This window comes from Bos taurus, chromosome 21 (genome assembly GCF_002263795.3).
Source record: "Bos taurus isolate L1 Dominette 01449 registration number 42190680 breed Hereford chromosome 21, ARS-UCD2.0, whole genome shotgun sequence".
Lineage (NCBI taxonomy): Eukaryota > Metazoa > Chordata > Mammalia > Artiodactyla > Bovidae > Bos > Bos taurus.
Genome location: NC_037348.1, coordinates 56,208,449 through 56,230,035, shown reverse-complemented (window position 1 = coordinate 56,230,035; position 21,587 = coordinate 56,208,449). Strand labels below are relative to the sequence as shown.

Below are 21,587 nucleotides of genomic sequence, written 5' to 3'. Positions count from 1 at the left end.
ATTCTTCATTGTCTCTTGGGACACTAGTAGTACTTACATACTTTTCTCTGTAGTAACATTCCTGGGAATCCTGCCTACTTTGTTGTTCTTTTCTGATATAGTTACATAGTTCATGTTCAAAATGTCATTTCCCAATGACTTATGACCCTGACTGCACATCTTTTATGGTCTTCACATTCTCATTTTCTTTATATCCAGATTGACTTCTGAGATTTATCCTTTCTCCAGGAAAGCTCTTTCTTCTAGCTTAGCCTCGTTTCCTTTTAAAATTTTCATTCTCATATTGCTTCTGTTCTGAAAGCAAGACTGAAACATACTTGTCAAATATTTAAGAGTTTCACTTTGTTTCCCTAAGCAGATCAGATTCCTAAACACAGGCCTTTTGGATTACCTGTTCAGTCTTCATATTTGCGAGTTCACTCAAGAAGATACCATTTTCAATACATTTACAGTCTTTAATCCCTTTTCATTTGATTTTGTAATCAAATGCCTACCATGTTTCTATAGGTAAAGCCATAGCTTGAATATTAGGAGTCTAAAGCTGTGGTGAGATCTTATGTAATTTCAAAAATCCAGAGCCAACTTGAGACCATGCCAGGTACAAGCTGTGAATGTGCCTGGCCTCCTTTTAGTGGTTCTGCCCACTGGATTAAGGTCAAGATGGTGTCACCTTGCAGCATATTTCAAGACTTAGTTCAGGTCTTCTTCCCTTCTGATATTCATCAACATCTCTTAACCATTCTAAGCAGTTTAAGTTTGTTGGTCATTTCATATGAGGCCTATTTTTTCCATTCCTTTACCTTTCAGTTTGGCCTTTTGAGCTGGTTTAATGCCAGTGTCAGATTATAGGGCCAAGAGAGCAAAACTCATTTCATTCTGAAATATGTCTTTGACCTTTTATAAAAAGTTTCTTTTACCTTAAATTATATTTAATTGTGAAGACTTATAAGTTAATTTTTTATAAGTAGAGTCCCCTACACTGACATAAGGTTGGGATTTATGACAAACTTTAGAGCTTCTAGGGGATCATGAAAGGTAAAGGTCTGGATGTGTAGAAAGAAAAACTTAATGGTTTGGTTACTTAACTATAAGCGGGTATTCTTAGGGCATAGCTCTACTACATATAGGTTGCAGTTACTTTTTGTGTGGTTTTATTTTTATGTGGGTGCAGTTTCCAGCTCAGTTTTTCTTAATCATATTTTTGGGCTACCAACCAGCATTTATACCAAATCAGTGACCCACTTTGGTCCAAAGCCAGTTTGTACATGCTCTTTTCCTTTGGTTTCTAAATTAACTGATATTAAATATTTTTCTTATTGCTTACAGTGATACATATTTTCTATGGTCACAGCATTTGTTAGAATTTTACTTAAACTTTGAAGAGTTTAATGGATGTACCATAGCATAATGCTAGGAATGTTTCTGGAATTTGCCCTGGCCTGTTGATGAATGGGTGTTTTACCATCAGGCCTCTTTATTATGGGTCTGCAGGGCACTCTTAAGTCACAGTCACCGATACTTTAGTGGATGAATGTTTCCATTGTTGATAAACCTTGTATTTATGAGGAAGCTCATTACATTTCTGAACTTTGAACTTCCTTCTTTAAAATTAAAAGTGTGTATTATTTATAGAAATGTGCTTAGAAAAGCAGGCATTTGTGTCAAGTTTGAAGAAAGTTCTAATCTTGAAAATCATGATTACAGTTTTGTTGTACGTTTCTTATATCTAAGAATATCATTTAGATTTGCTTTGATTATACTTCTTCAGCTATTACAAATATTGTTTAATAGGTTCAAGGAAAGGACCCATCAGTGGACATCACTCAGGACCTTGTAGATGAGTCTGAAGAGGAGCGCTTCGATGATATGTCATCACCAGGTTTAGAATTGCCATCTTGTGAATTAAGTCGTCTTGAGGAAATTGCAGAACTTGTGGCGTCATCCTTACCTTCTCCCCTGCGTCGTGAAAAACTTGCACTAGCACTGGAAAATGAGGGCTATATTAAAAAGCTCTTAGAGCTTTTCCACGTGTGTGAGGATTTGGAAAATATTGAAGGACTGCACCACTTGTATGAAATTATCAAAGGCATCTTCCTCTTGAATCGAACTGCTCTTTTTGAAGTTATGTTCTCTGAGGAATGTATCATGGACGTCATTGGATGCTTAGAATATGATCCTGCTTTATCACAACCACGAAAACATAGGGAATTTCTAACAAAAACAGCCAAGTTTAAAGAAGTGATTCCCATATCAGATCCTGAGTTGAAACAAAAAATTCATCAGACATACAGAGTTCAGTATATACAAGATATGGTTCTCCCTACCCCTTCAGTCTTTGAAGAAAATATGTTATCAACACTTCACTCCTTTATTTTTTTCAATAAGGTAGAAATTGTTGGTATGTTACAGGTGAGTTAGATCATTCTTTTTTTTTTTTTTTTTTTTTCTCTGCTTAAAAAAAATGCCCGTTGCCTTCAGCAAAAATTTTCTGTTCCTTTAGGCACATAAGTTGAATTTTATTTTTTGTCTAAAGGTATTTACTTTGGTGATATTGCAAGAGATTATAATATGTAATACTGCGGAACACAGAAGGTTGTGTTTGGATTAGGGATGATAAAGGTGATTTTTTTTTAAAATCTAGCTCAAAGAAATTATAGAGAAAGGATCTTAATGAAACAATTGAATGTAGAATTTTAGGGATATTAAACTATCAATTAGGCATAAAACCGAATAGATTGGAACAGGAAAGAAAAAAATAGAAGCCAAAAAATATGTCATTAAATATAGAATACAAATTCTATAAAATATGGAGAACTCCGGGGTAATTATTTATTAAAGGTCTAGCTTTAGGGTCAAGAGAATATAGCAGAGGTTGGCAAGTTACAGCTGCATGCTTTTGTAATGATGAGAGTGTGGGGAGGTTAGACTTGCACTTGAGTTTCAGCTCTGCCTGTTACTTAATAACTGTGTGACTTGGGCAACTTTCTTAATCTCTTAAAAGCTTCAGCTTCCTAATCTTAAGGTTGGTGATATTAGTATCTACCCTATAAGGTCATCTGAAGATTAAATAAGATGCATGCATGTAAAGCATTGAACATGATACAAGACTCTTGAGTATTATTTTAAATATCTGTTAATCGCCTATTAAACGTAAACTCCAAATTTTCTTTTTATAGTATGCCCAGTCTCTCAAGTGTGGTGTGTTAGGGTGCTTGCATCAGAATTACCTAGGATACATCCTGGATTCTGCAGAAAACACACAATCCAGATCTCTGAGCTGGCTCGTAATCTACATTTGTAGCAGCCCCAAAGTCAGAGAATCTCTCAGTAAATTATCTCATGGTGCGTGAATTAGTCTAGTCCAACTGAAATATGTCTTCATAGTGCCAAGATTTGTGAGTTGCACACCTCTTGTGTGCTTTGTTCCTACCCAGAATATTGTAACAGTAACATATATGTGATGTGATTTGAAAGCTATAAGACCTTACCCCAGATCTATAAATAAAATAATTATTTGGAACCTGGATTTGTTATATTAAAAAATGAAGCAAATAAATGTCAGCAAGAGCTGCTTGGTAGCATATGTTATGAATAAAACTGTAAATATAATTTTTGTCTTTTCCTTTTTAGAAAACTATATTTTCAGTGATCCTGGTTTTGTCACTATATATATATATATGTATAATATATACGTACACACACACACACGAATTCAAATAGAAAGGTCAATTTTACCAAAACTGCTTTTCTGAAGCTAGTGATAAGTCCAGTTCGTGTTGACTAATTTGACCTATTTTTCATTCATTTAAGACAAATAATACAGGCAGTACCATTTGGTAACTACAGTAGTATTCTTCTACATAGTGTATTGTGATTGCTAATGGAAGAAGGAGGGTTCTGGTACTAACGTTCATTTGTTCTTGGCTAAGGAACTAGTTTTTGCCAGCCACCTAACAGATCCTTTGTTCTGGTGTAGTTTTGATTCCTGGTTTCCCTGGATAGTCCCAAATGCTATTGGTCCTTTTATTTAGCTCCACATGGTTCTCGTTTGTTTTGTTTCACAGGGATCCATCACTTGTTTTTCTTGGTCTTCAGACCGGTAAAATGCCAGTTTTACTCATTAAGTATAAATAATTTCAAGTTAAGTTTTGTTTCCTTACAGTATGCTCTGTAAAATGCTGACTGCCAGTGCTGTAGTCCTTCTGTTCTCTTGTTGCTGAGCATTTATATCCAAAGTGCTGCTGTGAAGAAAGAAGAGTTTTACAAATATTTTGACAGGGAGTAATTAAAGCAGGTTCTTATCCACCTTGTACATGGTCATAAGCCTTACATTGACTGGTTATATTCTTTGTAATACTGTGGAGCATTCTTAATTCTCTATACTTCACAGCAGTGCAGAGATTGTTTTTTAATCATTAGATTTTTAATTGGGATATATTATATCCGAGGTGGATCTTAATATTGGATGCCATTTGAGGTATGGCTTATGTATTGTAAAAGTAAAGGTGGGAATAACTAATTTAGTATCACAAAATGTTTCTTGAGCGCTTACAGTAGTGAATATGGGGTTTATAAATGAATGGGAAATAACTCATATGCATAACTGTAGGGCATGTATTATTGAATTTACTTCTAGTTGATGTGGTAGTATGGAATTAAAATTTTAACTAAAAATAGTGGCAGAAAATATTGAACAGGCAGTCAGGAAGGCTCTGCCCACCTCCCTGCTAACTGATTGGGCTTTGGATAAATTTCTTAATCATGTCTCAATTATAAAATAAAGAGGTAAGAATAAGACAACATATGTTATTTCCAAGTTCTGTACTTTTAACTTTTACATGCTCAGATTAGTATCCTGTAGAGTATCATTTGACTCATTTTCAGAATAATTTGATTATGTGTTAAATTATTGTGTATGTGGAAATCTTTAAATAATGTTTTTTTAAAAGTTCTGAATTTAGCTTTTTAAGTACTTGAATCATTTCTGTTGTTAAAATGTGAAGGAAGTTTTATCTTCATTTGAGAGGTTATAGGACCTTAACTTCGAAGGTTAAGGTTATGAAACCCTATGAAAACGATGAGTGTAGAAACCGTGTTTGTTTTTGTAAATAAAGTTCTATCTAAACACAGCCAAACTCATTCACTGACATTGCCTATGGCCGCTTCCTACGATAACAGCAGAATTGAGTAGCTGTGGTAGAGAATGCAAAGCCTAAAATATTTATAATGTGGCCCTTAGGAAATAGAGCCGTGCCGAAATACAAAGGATATCCTTATAAATGCCCAATTTATCCTTTATAGTTTTTTTACTTTTCTTTTAAAAAACAGCATTGCCAATACCATCTCCCCTTTTCTAGTTATACAATTTATATCTTCTATAATAGTATCTTAAAAGTATAGTCTTATTATTAGCATAATTAAATTTATCCTTTGATTTCACAGGAAGATGAAAAATTTCTGACAGATTTATTTGCACAACTAACAGATGAAGCAACAGATGAGGAAAAAAGACAAGAGTTGGTAAGAAATCTGATATTATGAAGGGCGTGAAGCTAAAACAACATACCTTTTATAATTACTTACCCTTTTTCTTAATTTCAGGTTAACTTTTTAAAAGAATTTTGTGCATTCTCCCAAACGCTACAACCTCAAAACAGAGATGCTTTTTTCAAGACTTTGTCAAACATGGGTATATTACCAGCTTTAGAAGTCATCCTTGTAAGTTTATTTCTCCTTATACTTAATTGCCATTATATTTTTAAGCCACAAAATACTGTATTTTTTTATGTAACATGCAACTATTTGATTATAGCCAATATTTAATATAAGTTGTGTGTTACATAAAGTTAAAAAGCTATAAAGTCCTAGTATTAGATAGCCTGTAACACAGTACTGAAAGGATACTCACAGGAATTTTCCATATTTTTAATAATTTGTTAACTTTGCAGCCTATTCATTGAATGTTAAAGTAGAAAAATAAACAGGAATAGAAAGTATAACTATCCACAGAAAAAGAACTTTACATATGGCAGAATTTCCTTGACCTCCCTTTTTTCATTATTATTTGTTAGATTTTGGATTTATATAGGTGCAAGTTCCATGTTTTTATTATTATAGGAGAAATAAGTGTTTTTTTTTATCTGCAGGGCATGGATGATACACAGGTGCGAAGTGCTGCTACTGATATATTCTCATACTTGGTTGAATATAATCCATCCATGGTACGAGAGTTTGTCATGCAGGAGGCACAACAGAATGATGATGTAAGTAAGAAGTTAACAGAGCAAAAAATAACCAACAAGGTAAATATTATTTGCACTAACAGTAAGTATACATGGGGAGCTATAACTATATTTATTACTCATTCTTAAAGATTTAAATAATTAATGTTTGAGAAAAGTATAGCCATAATATCATGACTTATTCTTCTCCTAAATTGACTCCTGTTTCAGTCTATAAATTGTCCTACAGCAGTTATTTGATAATGCTCAACTTAAATTTCTTTAAAGGTTTTTGAGATGAAGTTTCTTAATTCTGAAATTAACCTGCTGTGTTGTGTTGTTTAAATCATTTAGTCAATAAATCATTCTTCTCTTTGTGGAATTATGAATAATTTCCCTAGGAAAACATTGGCTTTGTTAGGGAGAGAGTCTCAAAATCAACAAGAATGATGAGGAATGCACACACACCCCACCTCCATCCCCTGTAACACCCGTCAGTTTCAGAGTCAGTGAGAGTGTATCCTGGTGATGCGAAAGGTGCTTCCAGAGTCTGTGGTACATGGCGTATCTGGAAGCACTGAGTGTGTGTGCTCTGTTTTCAGATAATTAAACCAATGATCATGAGTTTTTATTTCCTCCTTCCCCTATAAAATCTTGAAAGTACTTTGTTACTTAAAAATAATATACTGCCCTGAATTCCTTCTTAAGGGATGAGGTAAAAAAGATACCTCTTAGAAAAAATATATATGCAGAATTGCACCCTGTCGTATTTTTACAAAATAGAAAATACTTTTTACTTTTTAAAAAGATCTTAATGTGTTGTGATGTCAAAATGAAGTGGAATGCCTAGAAACTTGTATATTTAATAATTTTAAAAGAAGATTATAACGTCAGGGTAGGTGCAGGAAGTGCCAGATTGAACTGTTGAATATTATGTTATATTTGCTTTTATAAAATAGTCCTATCTTAAAAACCTAAATAAACATACAGGTGTTTTTTTTTAAGGACTATTGTTAGCCCTGTAAGCCACTAGTTGAACACACATCGATGTACTTTATTTATGTGCTGTAATTTTCTTGATTCCCAGTCCTGATCATCATTTTCATATACTGTCTGCATTTTCTCCTTGTCTGTCCTACTACTGCATATATAGGCATGAGTGGAGATTTTTTCACTGAATCCCTCAGTTTTTATTTACTCCTTGAGCCACGAAAACCAATCATAGTAGAGGATCAGGAAAACAGTCAATTTTCTACGTCATTTGGAATATCTATATTTGTTCTCCTGTGTGCTCTCTAAATAACACAATCTTATTTCCTCCAATTTGAGACATTTAGGTATCAGCTATTTTTTCCTTAAATTTGTTTTAAATGGAAACTTTACATCATTTCCATAAATGGAGAACAGATACAGTTACTATTCGCCATAAATAGAAGGAATCTATAGCAGTGCAAGAACAATATTATAAATTCTAGCTAAACATTCTTTTAATCAAGGGGATTTAAAGATAATAGAAAAAGGAACTTTCTTTTCGTTTTGGTACTGTTTGTGTGATGTGCCTATACCATACTTAGGGAAACTGCTCACTATCCTATTAAGTCAGTCAAGTATTTGGTTTGCAGTTAACAAAATACAGGTGTAATACAGTAGCATGTGTCATAGTATGTGCTCTTTCCATTCTCTCCTATAATAAGTGATCCTTATTATGTGCATTTTTCTCAACAGGATATTTTGCTCATCAACCTCATCATAGAACATATGATTTGTGATACAGACCCTGAACTTGGAGGAGCAGTCCAGCTTATGGGCCTGCTTCGAACATTAGTTGATCCGGAAAACATGTTGGCTACTGCCAATGTAAGCCACGGGCATTTTTCACTTTTTCATGCTAGTATAATTTTTATTGCTGGTAGGAACCAGTGCAGTTAAAGTTCATGAAAGTGTTCTTGATTCCTTAGAAAACAGAAAAGACTGAATTTCTGGGTTTCTTCTACAAGCACTGTATGCATGTCCTTACTGCCCCCTTGCTGGCAAATACAACTGAAGACAAACCTAGCAAAGGTAAGATAATATAGGGTGGTAGTTGAGTTCTTTGTTCTTGAATTCTGAAACCCCAAAAGTTGGTGTTAATGTGTATTAGTTGCTCAGTCGTTTCCAACTCTTTGCGACCCCATGGACTGTATGTAGCCTGCCAGGTTCCTCTGTTCATGGAATTCTCCAGGCAAGAATACTGGAGTCGGGTAGCCATTCCCCTCTCCAGGGGATCTTCCCAACCCAGGGAACAAACCCAGGTCTGCTGCATTGCAGGCAGATCTGAGCCAACAGGAGGTCTAATAATATATTTTCAAAAGAGGTAATGTCAAGATAAGTTTCTTTTTTTTAAGTGTTATAATCAGAGGTAGTAGAACTCTGAAAGAAGATACCAGAGATAATTTGTTGCTCTCAGTTTTAAAACAATTTTTTTGTTAAAGCAATATTTGTGTTTAGTTTGTATTTACATATGTGAAACAAATGGAAGTAATTATTAGAGGATTGATTTTAAGTTATTTGTACTTCACATGTATAGCTAGAGCAAAGCTTGTCCTCAGTATTAAACTTTTTTTTTTTTTTTGGCATTAAGGATTATTCCAAGTTAGGATTATTTATTTCTGCATTTTATTACTTTAGCTTGTGTGTGTCTTGTGTGAGATTTAGAAAATAACAGTAGTTTTAGGGTCTACATTGAGAAATTCCTTATTGAAGCTTTGACAATAAGTAATTTTGTCATATAAGTTAAATATGCTATATTGATAATTCATAATACCACTTAGAAAATAAATGTTAATTTACCCTTTTTTATGACTCTGAAAGTAAGTCTTAGGAACACAATATATAGTAGGTAAATCTTGAGGCTTCCTTCCAAACCTACATGTTTAGTTCATCAAACATTTATTGAGAGCCCTCTGTGGGAAAGGCACTGTGCTAATCTTCAGGGGTTAAATGAAGGAAATGAAAAAAACTGTGTGAAATACTTTTGGAGGCTTGCTGCCTGGTGAGGAAGATAAACCGGTGATTAGATTATAATGCAGTGTGGACTCAGTAATATGGAGTAAAAGGAGGCACAAATCAAGCACACGAATCAAAGGAGCAGAGAGAGCAGTTCATTAAAGCTGGATGATGTCTGGTAGGACCTCCTGTGATATCTGCATCCGCTGAGGAACATGGTAAGACATGGTAGAGCATTCTCATGCTTCGGAATAAAGCAGATCTAATAGATTTGTATCCCAGTTGCCTTACTAATAACATTTCACACCTGGGTCTTATGACACTAAGTCTTCAGAGTTGTTTAAATTAGATGTGAAAAATGGAAAGCACAGTTCTTAGCACATGGTAGGCATTCAGTAAATGTTAGTTTCCTTTTCCTTAATTTGAACATATTTGGGTTAATAGGAAGGATTTTATTTGATTGGAATTTGGGGGGAAAATGAATATAAGCCATTAAGTATAATTGTGTTTTGTTCAGATGATTTTCAGACTGCCCAGTTATTGGCATTGGTATTGGAATTGTTAACATTTTGTGTGGAGCACCATACCTACCACATAAAGAACTACATTATTAACAAGGACATCCTCCGGAGAGTGCTGGTTCTTATGGCCTCGAAGCATGCTTTCTTGGCATTGTGTAAGTGTTGCTTCTGCTGGATTACTTATTGTCTCTGTATTATTGTGGTATCTTTCAGTCTTGTTGCCTGAGAAGAAAAGATCACTGATTTCAGGAAACCTAGGTTCTAATACTAAACTATACTGACAATGTACTCTTGCCACATTTTGAGCAGTGATTTTCCTGATTCTTCTTTCTCAGTATACAATAAAGATATATTAAAGTATTACATTATTAAAATGACACCTTAAATCATTTTATTACCTTATTTATTTTTTACTTAGTATATATGGCATGACAGTCACAAATTAGACACTCTTGTGAGACTAGAATCTCACACTGCCATGAAGAATATATTCATAATTTGGAAAACATAGCTAATAGTACTAAGTTTCCAAAATGCGTTTTTTTCTAAGTTACAGACTGCCTAGCACAAATGTCTACAGATGGTCCATTCATTAATTCCCCAAATGTTTTCCCCCTTGCTTTACTGAGACATATTTGACACCCAGCTGTAATACATTACCCTGTGTCACCGCAGGTATTTTAGAGCAAGGGTAACAAACCACAGCTGTGGCCACATCCAGTCCGTGCTCTGTGTTTGCACCACTTGTGAGCTGAAAAATAGTTTTATGGTTTTAAAGCATTGTTGAAATAAAGCTACAGAGACCATTTGTGCCCACAAAGCCTAGAATATGTATTCTGTAGACCTTTATGAGAAAGGTTTGTTAACTCTTAGAGCAACAAGTCTTTTAACAAGGCTGTTTTAGTTATACGTTTTTCAAAAATTGACTTTCACTGTATTCATAAAACCCTAGTTTACTGAAATGAAACATGTTTCTGAATTATAAATAGATTAATCTAGCATGTTCTTGATCATGTAGCAGTCAGCTTTCTTTGGTAAGTTGACACACCAATTTTAGGGTACACTAGAGGTTCAGTAAGAGATGTTTGTTGGTAACTCTTTTGGCCTTTTGGTTTTTATGGGTAAGTTTGGTTTTGTTGGTATATAAAGGCATTGTAATCATCCACTAGTTAGAGGCCTGAACATAAACATGTTTTTGCTATCTTTTTTTACTTTCATTTTAAATTATTTTGCTTGGGAATTCCCTGGTGAATGGAATGGTTAGGACTCCACACTTTCATTGCCAAGGGCACGGGTTCAATACCTGGTTGGGGAGTTAAGATCCCAAAAGCCATGTGGTATGGCCAAAAAAAAAAAAAAGGTTTTGCTTAATTAATTTTTAAAACATCCTTAAGTTAAAAAATGTTATAAGGATATTCCTGATGTTAACTTACCGTGTCAACATTTTATCTTTAAAACAGTATTAAACATAGAAAGTTGAATGAATTTTTCTTAGAAGGAAACCTATCAGGGTGACAGTTGTTACAGCTGAATTAGCTAGTGTGGATTCTGCAGTGTGTACTGAGAACACATGTGGTGCATATAAAGAAGGGCTTTTAAACTCATACTCATTTCCCTTATAAACCTACCACAGGAAAAGTGAGAGTCCCAAAGCAAGTTGAGAGGGAGTTAATAACAAACACCTCTGAATTGTTCTTTCACGTCTGGAAGGTCTTATTTGAGTGCGGGAAAGGGAGTTTGAGCAGATGGGAGAGAATGGAAAAACTGAATAAATAAATACATTAATTTTGTTTCAGTAAATTTAACACCTACTACCACGTTTTATTGATTCTAAGATATGTATTGATACTCATATCAAGTTGAGTCTTAAAATTAATGACATGTTATGATTGGTAGTTTTTTTGTTTTGTTTTCTTAATAGTAGAAAAGGTTTTTTGTAATCAGTGGCATCTTAGATTTGATGGAGTATGGTACATACCTGGTATTAGGATAAAGATGATTAAGACTTAGACTCAGCTGTCAAGTGGCTTAGAGTTCATTAGGAGGAGATAAAACCAAAACAACAGCAGCATTATATCAAGGTGTTTTTGGATGTATAGTGAAAATGACTTATTCTACCTGAATGAGGCAGACGAGGGAGATCTTGCAGAAATGAGTAAAGTAAGTTGTGTCTTGATCATGAGAGAGGGTGACATTCTTGGTTGAATACATAATTCAGATGAACAAAATGTTAAGTGTGATGTTTTAGTGGTTTGGTATAGGTGGAATATGTGAGTCTAGTGGAAGAGTGGCAGAAAAGGAAAGGCCTTTTCTTTAGTCCTTCATCTTGTTATTTTGCTTAGAATACTGCAAAGAAAATGTCTCAGTTTGATGAGAACTATGAAGAGAACTGTGACTAATTAATGAGTCTGTATTACAGGAAACTAAGCATGCTCGCAAAAATCTAAGTTTTGTTTTATTAATATTTTCCAAACTAAGTTAGGCTATCATTGATTAAACCTTACTCTTTCTCAAGTAATTCTCAGTGCGGCTCTCTCCAGGATTGAGAATGAGTAGCTTCTGAAAGAAGATGCCAGTCATTAGGAATGCATTCTTTAGAACTGTCTATATAGTAGGAATTTTTATCAAGAATTTCTAAAAGAATTAGCGTAAGTTTGAGATTTAAGGTGTTTTCAGTCTTAGAAAAGAGTACATTGAAATATTAAATATGGTTTGTTTTTTAAGGGAAGTTTTATAAGTAAATTTAGATGCCCATTTGTAAAGACAAAAGATTGCTTAAATTTTGAGGACTTTGCATTTTTTATATCTGCTGGTTCTTAATTTTTTTCTTATATTTAAAGACAACATAAGTCTGTGGGTGAGAACAGCAATTGTTACCTAGTCCTTATACATTAGATATGTTTGTGTTGAGTATACACAAATATACACACCAGTTTTATCAGTCTTGGCCTTTTCCAGATTCTTGGATTTTACACTGTAGCTTTTTAGCTCATACCTTTATGATGTTTGATTGTTTTTATTTAAAGTATGAAAATCTATATGAAGAATGAAGTAAAACTTTTGTGGTAGATGATTCATTAGTATAACTAATGTTATCATTAGTTACATGTGAGGCAAAAAGTTTCACACTTATATATATAAGATCTCATGTTGTATAAGGTAAGATTTATTATTTCAGAGATGATTAACACTAAGCATTAAGAGATCCCTGGCATGCTAATGAATGTTAGAGATGTGAGTGGAAGCCAAGTGCCACTTTTACATTGAAAATCCTATAGTTGTGCTAATTTGACTTATCCCAAAAGCTTTCTCTACTCTCCTTTGAGCAGCTTGACTTCATAGAACTCACTAGTAAATTTTTTAAAGTAAGTTTTTATTCAAGAACAAGAATAGTGTTTGGATATTTTTCATACAAGTTTCTTTTTGGGGAGAGGTATGGGTGGAAATAACACAACTCTTAATATAAATATATAAGGGCAAATGAGGAGCAAAACAAAAAAGCCCATTAGAATCACATTCTATCCACCTTAGCAGTTTTGAACAAAACTGCTGTTGAGGAGATGGCAGTGGCACCATCTGCATACTCTGTCTTAGTGAATTCTAGAAAGGGAGTTCTTTTCACTTACCCAGGAAATGCATGCAGACCACGGGGTTTAGCCAGTGTGTGTTATGGTAGGACACAAGTCTCCAAAAAGCCTGCAAAGCTGGAGTAACAATTTTTAAGATAATAGCACTTGCCTTATTTACTAAAAGCTTAAAATTTGGCCTATTAGCATGAGTTCTGATTTTTATTCTGACAAATGGAACTGCCTAAGTTCCTCTGTCAAGCAACATTAAAAAAAAAAAAAAAAAAAGGCTCTCAAAACTCATTGTTAGGCTTTGACTTATTATCACAAAGAAAGATGCCGCTTATTGTTTAAAATGTTTTATTTCACCATGCTTTTGTATTTGAAACTATATAGTAGTTTAAAAATACTTTTAAACTATTTTGAACTCCCTGCCCAGTGTGTCTCTTTAGTAAGAGACACTCTTAAATAAGCTGGATTGTTAAGGCAGTTTATACTCAACTGTACCTAATTGGGCATTCACTTGTGGACCTCTTTTCTGCCAACTAAAGAAAAATTGAGCTGCTTTACTCCTCTGCCTTCCTACCCAGAAACCGTGTCAGCATGGTTGCCTGGCTACCTGCTCATGAAGGACTTGATTAATAACAAATTGGCAATTTAACGAGCCACTTCCATGATCTCCAAAGAAACCAAAATACAAACACAATATTTAATCTTGCCAACCGAAGACGATGTGACTGCATGAAGTGAGTATGCTTTTTTGAACTGTTTACAATAACTGGGGCATTAACTTACTGATAATTACGTTTAGGTGAAGAGGGCTTTGTTGAAGTCTAGCTGTCTGAGTATATTTGGATCTTGATGAATGGTGACTTAAGTAACTCCCCATACTTCAAGATGTAAATATACCTTTTAATCTGTAAGTTAAAGCCTAATTAATTGTAAAAAGGAAAACTAGGGAAAAAAAGCATACTCGCTGCAGCAAGCATAGAGGACCACATTTTAAAAGCATCCTCTAAATTGATTCCTAATCTATGGGAAGGCAAATTTGGGGTCCTACAGATTTCTGTGGGTTTATGGCATTTCTGCAAACACATCGAAATACAAACCAATGTAAACCCATTAACCCTGATTTAAAATAATAAGAGTGTCCAAAAATAAGGTCAAATTATAGAGTGGATTGCCCTAATATTTCTTCTATTGTTCTGAAGGTAGATACAAAAGGTTACATTTGGAATTTTCTCATCTGCAGTAGTATGATAGGTTAATTCATTTATTAGCCCAATCTTATTTCTTACTTCAGATATAAAATACATCTTGGTAATTAGTAACTTAATTCCAGAATTTTTCTGGCTAAGACTTGCGTTCTATAATGACATACACTGCTTTTAGAATACATTTTTCTGATAACCCTTTTGTAATCTTTTAGGTTCTTACTTCTGGAAGCAGTAACTTATTACTGCATGAAGAACTATGTTTATTAAATAGTTTTGGTTTATTTTTTGTAATTCTAAAATACGAAAATATGGTATGTGATTTGAACAACAATACCTCTGTGTTTCAGGTGCTCTTCGTTTTAAGAGAAAGATCATTGGATTAAAAGATGAGTTTTACAACCGCTACATAATGAAAAGTTTTTTATTTGAACCAGTAGTCAAAGCATTTCTCAACAATGGATCCCGCTACAATCTGATGAACTCTGCTATAATAGAAATGTTTGAATTTATTAGAGTGGTAGGTTCTATGCTTTTTAGTTAGAATTTTGATTTTGTTTGAGAAAATCTAATAAGCATTATTGGTATTTTGGCTTTTTTGAGATTATATTTGGAGAGAATTTCTGAAAGGAAACCAATGTTACCAAAAGCTTACGAGAGATTCAATTCCAACTAAGAAAATAAAATAATCTCTCTCAGCAGCTATGAATCCTTTATAGAATAGTTTGAAAACTGATATAATAATGTCATGTTGGTCGTTTTAAGAAAGTGAAATTATAGTTGACTTAGTGTTTGGATGTGTTTTTATTTTGTTTTTGACTTTGAGGTTTTCTGGATTTTTCTTGACGTTTCTTCATGTTTCTTAAGAGCGAAAACTTGATTCTTTGATATAGTATGTTTGCAGTTCTCAAACACTGGTGTGTGTCTTAATTATCTGTGGCATGTTTTTTTAACACATTATGGTAAAATATACATAACAGAATTGGCCCTTTTAACCATTTTTAAAGGGTGCAGTTCAGTGGCATTAAGTGCATTCACATTGTTTTGCAGTCATCACCGCCATCCATCTCTAGCACTGTTTTGTAGTGTGATTTTAAAATATATTTGCTCAGCCCAGACTTAACTGAATGAGAATCATCTAGGGTGGAACCTGGGCATTTACTTTGGAAAGAGCCATGGATAATTATGAGGTGCACCAAAAGTTGGGGGATATGGAAGTAGCCACATTTTCATTTGTCCCTAAGATTGGATAATAATTTTATGAAATTACTATTCTGGGAGAGTTTATGAGTTCACTGCAGTTAAGCCTCATATTTTGCTAAATTAACATTTTCCCTATCATTTTGTATTATAATTCTTTTTATAGGAAGATATAAAGTCATTAACTGCTCATGTAGTTGAAAATTACTGGAAAGCACTGGAAGATGTAGATTATGTACAAACATTTAAAGGATTGAAACTGAGATTTGAACAACAAAGAGAAAGGCAAGATAATCCCAAACTTGACAGGTAGATTACCACATATTTGAACCTATTCAGGTTTATGGTGGCAGCTCTTTTTTGTTTGTGTATTATTTAGCTTGGCAAGGGAGGGGGAAATAAACAGAAGTTGTATTTTTCTCTAATGATCAATGTAAATGTTTTCCTGGCAGTGTTAGGTGGATATGACCTGTAGACCTATCTCAGGCATATATATCCAGTTAGACAATGCAAAAGAAAAAAAGCAAAACACTGATATGACAGTAAGGCTAATTTTTTGTGTCCAAAGTAAAATCAGATTATTAGTTTTTCTTTAATGTTACAAATTATTTTAATGAGGTTGTGTACCTTTTTCCAAAATACCTGAATTCACATACTTGTGGTATATTTTTAAATCCATAAATTAAGACTTGTTAATTCCTAGTTTAATAACTGATCTGTAACAGTACAATTTTGATAATAGGGATTTTGATTCCACTAATTAACACTAGATATGGTAGAGTGTAGTGTTTTGTTCTGTGCTGGGTAAAATCTGTTTTGTTTTGTTCTTTTTCCCACAGCCTCTATGTCTGTGAATCTGTAATATTCCATTCATCTATTAAGACTGTAATTTGGGACAATATTTGAAGACTAAAAAAGTCCTTATAAGTCTGTTCATTTTACTCTTCTCTTTGCTCACAGTATGCGTTCCATTTTGAGGAATCATCGATATCGAAGAGATGCTAGAACACTAGAAGATGAAGAGGAGATGTGGTTCAACACAGATGAAGACGACATGGAAGATGGAGAAGCTGTAGTGTCTCCATCTGACAAAACTAAGAATGATGATGACATTATGGATCCAATAAGTAAATTCATGGAGAGGAAGAAATGTATGTTGAAAAGATGGGCAGAGAAAAATGAAGGCTTTCTCACTCTAGGTTTATCCTTTTTTTCTTGACAGTGATTAGTATCTACTTTGTGTCACAACAGATTTTAAAAGACTCTTGCTTTTATAGACTGTGGATTAAATAGCTCTGTTGTGAAGGTATAGACTAAATTTCCTTCATCTGACTTGTGTAAGATATTTCAGGAAGGGTAGAACAATGAAGGTTTCCTTCCTTTTCTGGATAAGGACGCCTAATATTTTGCTAAGCTTTGTTCACAAACAATTTCAGTGTTGCTCTCTTGCAAAGGAGTAAGCTAGTTAATTATTGTGTTTTAGTGCCACCTCATTTGGAGGTATTGTAAAAGATGAGTACGGGTGACAACTATTGACAATATTCTCATTTTTAGTAAAAGAAAGTGAGGAAAAGGAGGTGCTTCTGAAAACGAATCTTTCTGGTCGGCAGAGCCCAAGTTTCAAGCTTTCCCTCTCTAGTGGAACAAAGACCACCCTCTCCAGCCAGTCACCTGCAACAAATCTGCCTGGTTCTCCAGGATCACCTGGATCGCCAGGGTCTCCAGGCTCTCCTGGATCCATCCCTAAAAGTACATCTCAGACGGCAGCTATTACTACCAAGGTATGTTCCAGCTTTCTCAACACTAATTGTCATGGCTAGGACTCCTTTCAGTTACTGTCTTTTGGAACTGATTTTAACATTTGTGAACTAGAGAAGAATTCTCCCACCAGGAGCTGAAAGATTTCTGAAAGTTTTTACAACCCATATAGAAGTTTGAATATATTCTTATTTTGGCTGTTCACATTTTAGAACCTTAGGCTCATACTTGTATATGTCAAAACATTTACAGAAAGTTTACTATATTTTATCAATTTTCCCAATTAATACCCAGGTAAAGACTTCGTGGGGAGAAGATAATTTAAATATCTGGACATGCCTTTTTTTTTTTTTTTTTTTTTTAAAGCAAGGTTTATAAAAAGCAATTAACTGTCTACTATCACAAACATTTCATTTAGGAAGGATCAAAATTTTACCACCAAAATACGAGACAAACATAATCTCTAAATAAAAACCAATTTTTTTGGCCACCTTATGTTTCCCTGGACTAAGCTAACACAGTGGCATTTGGGATTCATTGATGTACAACAGGTCTGATGTGAGTCACAGTGGTTTCTGGTGAAGGAGCAGGGCCTGGATGAGATGAGAAAGGAACAGGGCAGAATCACTTTCCTAGCCTCTGAGAGCCTGTCTACCCTTATTTCTAGTGGTCTGTTTATTTTCTGTGGTTTTAATTTTGATACTGTTGAGACTGTGTTAAAAAATTTTAATGCATTAAGTCTTAAAACTTAAATGTTGAATTTTAAATTCAGTACTTAGTATTGATCTCCCGAGTGGTTTGCAAGGATCACGTGAAAGTGTTAAGTTTATCAGTTGTGTCTGACTCTTTGTAATTCATGGACTATATAGCCTACCAGGTTTCTCTGTCCATGGGATTCTCCAGGCAAGAATACTGGAGTGGGTTGCCATTCCCCTCTCCAGGGGATCTTTCCAACCAAGGGATCGCGCCTGGGTCTCCTGTATTGCAGGCAGATTTCTTTACCATCTGAGCCACCAGGGAAATCCCATCAGCTGCTTAAAAATTTATCATGGAAAACTTGGGAAATATGTAATAAATTTCAGCTCCATACAGTCTCACCTCCCAGAAATAACCAGTTTGTATATTGGGGTGGGAGGATGTCCTTTACTCAGACTTAAAACACAAGTATTAAAAAACGTAGTCTTTTCTTGAAATAATCCTTATTTTTGAACAGGGAGGCCTCGTGGGTCTGGTAGATTACCCTGACGATGATGAAGAGGACGATGAGGATGATGACAAGGAAGACACTCTGCCGTTGTCAAAGAAAGCAAAGTTTGAGTCATAATAGTGGCAACTGCCTGTGATCAGGACCTGTCAAGAAAACTGGTTCTCTACCCCTCCCCACTACAACATCGACAACAAAGCAGTGGTTTCTTGTGAATGACTGACACACCCATCAGCTCGCACACTTGACTTCTGCTCATCAAGTGCCAATTCAGTGGAGCAGGAGGAGGGGATGTTACGCATTTAGGGGAAGGACTTACGCCTTTGAGCTCTCCAGCTTGGACCACACATTGCCCTTTTCTCAGGGAAGGAAATGGAAACAAAAAGCCAACAGGGCAGGGGTTTTGTAAGTGGAACTCTGGTTTGACTGGTCAGTTGCTACAATCAGAATATGCTTTCTCGGACCATGTTTGAGACTCAGAAGAATAGGCTTTTCTGCCATAATTCTTCACTAGTTAAGAATGCCAGCAGTTTCTTTGTATAAAGAGACCTGCCTTTAAAATCATACATTCTGAACATTTTAGTCAAGTTACAACAGGTTTGGAAAACTTCTTTGGGGGAGGGGCGAATATAAAGTTTCCTCTTTTTTATCTGTTCCCTTTGCCCTTCAAACTGCAGATTTTTTTAAGTGGGGATTTGTCCCTACTTGATTAAAGATTGAGTGGAATTCTAGATGTGGTCATTTGTGTCATAATTTTTTGTTTCATTTTGTTTTTGATTTTTTTTCTTCTTCTCTGAGTGTATGCTTAGTTGTTGAGTATATATATTTGGGACCATTAAAATTTTTTTTGATGTAATATAACCTAACGTTGTGCTGGTACCTGTTTTACCATGTGTAATTTTTGTTCTACATTTCTTAATTTGTTTAGAGTTTTATGAAAGATGGTATAGTTTTTATTGACAAAAGCAAAGTAATCTTACAACTATGTGCATACAAAAAGCAATACTATTTTGTGACTAAATATTTTATATTAAAATTTACATCAGCAATTGTCTTGAGAATTCAGGGAAACAGAATGGAATTTAAAATTTCAACAGTTTTGTTAAACCTAGAAACGTGAAATTAGTATTCCAAAGAGATTCTGAAATTTCATATCTGGGGAAAAATGATGGTACATTAAATCAAAATTGAGGATGAATGATTTAAGAATAACATACTGACTTTTGAATAATAAAAGTGAAGAGTAAGAGAAATTGTATTAGTTGTATTTTTCGTTTTTTTAACTGCTCCCTTTGGAATACCAGTTGGAGTTGTAATTGATGGTTCCTAAATAAATACCTGGCCAGAGGACCATCAGATACCACCTTATTAACAGTGTTTTTTAAATAGGTTCTTTTTATTGTCTTAGGTGTGCTAAAATTTTTAAGGAAACATAAATATCTCAGTTCCACATACCTTCACTTTTTTAAAGTGAAGATTTTAGAACTTACGGAAGAATGTATTTGCAAATGTGAATAAAAATTCCTATCTAGGAAAAGGATACTATTTTAAGTATCACACACTTTAACTGGATAGTCCAGCGAGCACTGTGTGCTCCGACCTGCGCTCCTTTGCTAGCGCTCAGTACATCGAGGTACCAAAAACATGTTACATGGAACAGGTGAGCAGAAAACCGGAAATCATCAACTTGCTACAGTCATGAGAGTCTTATTGTTGACTAATTTTTTTTTTTTTTTTAATGAAACTTTGGGTGCATTATAAGAGTTAAGTGTATTTCACTACAGTATAGAGATACTTCTGGGTCACAAGTTCTGGCAATTAATAATTTTAATCAATTTATGTTGTAAATAAAGAGAACAAAAACTTAATAGGATCTAACTTAATTATATTATGTCTTCCTTTATTACCTAGAAAGTCCATGTGAAATGTCTGTTCCTTAAACATACAGTTTAAACTGATCTTTCTGATTGACTCATGCAACACTTACTTGTCTTGGTATTCTGGGAGTTCTTGGGTAATGGGAAGAACCACCCCTTATTTTCATGAATTGTGGTCCAGTATATTTTAAAAAAAAAAAGAAAAATAGGTATTAACTATCAAGCTTCAACATTTAAGAGATGCCCTTTCAATGATGCACAGGTTGGTTACTAAAGTAGAAACTTCATACAAGTTGCTACAATAGGAGAAAAAAGTTTCATGGAGGAAGACTATTAGCAATAAATTACTAGAAAAACAATACTTGACACAGTTCATCTGACACAAAAATCCATGCTTTTGAGTGTAAATACTATCTTGATAACCAATGTCAGTATAATGTAAGTATTCACATATTTTAATGATACCTATTGGTTCTTTTCCTCATTTTATAAAAGGGAAAGCACATTTCACCTCTCAGTGATTACCTAGCAATTTCTGGAAAAAAAAAAAAACAAAAAAAAAAACCCTGTAATTGTCAAGAGAAAACACCTTGACATCCATCTTGTCAAGAAATGTTACTCGGGACTTTTTTGATAGAATGAAGCCTGATGGGTTTTCCCAGCCTGATCGTACTCAGATTCTGCGTGTCATTTTCTTTGGAAGGCCAATGTGCAAGTCAGTTGTGGAAATGAAGGGGAGGCATGGAGCAGGGAGGAATGTGTCTCTTTTTTAATTCTTAATGTAAGCATTGGCCTTTGCAAAGCTTAGAATAGCAAGGAGTTTACACTGGAAGAGTTCTTTTAAGTGGAGATCTTAAAGTTACCAACCTCTAGTATTTACCATATCAAAAATTCCTCTAGGGGAAAATTTAGGACCTTCAAAATCCTTATATATGAGGTTTTATTAACTGCCATAATATTTCGAGCAAGAGGATTATAAAAACATGTTTATGGGATGAAGTATTGTCTACCATTATATGGAACATTGACACATGAAATGTG

At 34.4% G+C, this 21,587-nt stretch overlaps 1 protein-coding gene across 3 annotated transcripts in view; it reads left to right on the top strand.

Annotated features, from left to right (window-relative positions):
* PPP4R3A (protein phosphatase 4 regulatory subunit 3A) overlaps window positions 1-19,927 on the top strand; it is a 35,419-nt gene extending 15,492 nt beyond the window's left edge. Inside the window, exons 4-15 of one of the 3 annotated variants that reach the window (XM_005222133.5) lie at window positions 1,792-2,409; window positions 5,443-5,520; window positions 5,602-5,718; window positions 6,147-6,302; window positions 7,947-8,078; window positions 8,180-8,282; window positions 9,724-9,882; window positions 14,858-15,027; window positions 15,874-16,016; window positions 16,668-16,858; window positions 17,262-17,488; window positions 18,679-19,927. In XM_005222133.5, coding sequence (XP_005222190.1) covers window positions 1,792-2,409; window positions 5,443-5,520; window positions 5,602-5,718; window positions 6,147-6,302; window positions 7,947-8,078; window positions 8,180-8,282; window positions 9,724-9,882; window positions 14,858-15,027; window positions 15,874-16,016; window positions 16,668-16,858; window positions 17,262-17,488; window positions 18,679-18,789 — 2,205 coding nt within the window. In that variant the 3' untranslated portion in view covers window positions 18,790-19,927. The remainder of the gene's footprint in view (window positions 1-1,791; window positions 2,410-5,442; window positions 5,521-5,601; window positions 5,719-6,146; window positions 6,303-7,946; window positions 8,079-8,179; window positions 8,283-9,723; window positions 9,883-14,857; window positions 15,028-15,873; window positions 16,017-16,667; window positions 16,859-17,261; window positions 17,489-18,678) is intronic. The other 2 variants (XM_059878951.1, NM_001205520.1) reach the window with 2 other exon arrangements.
* The last annotated feature ends 1,660 nt before the right edge of the window (window positions 19,928-21,587 follow it).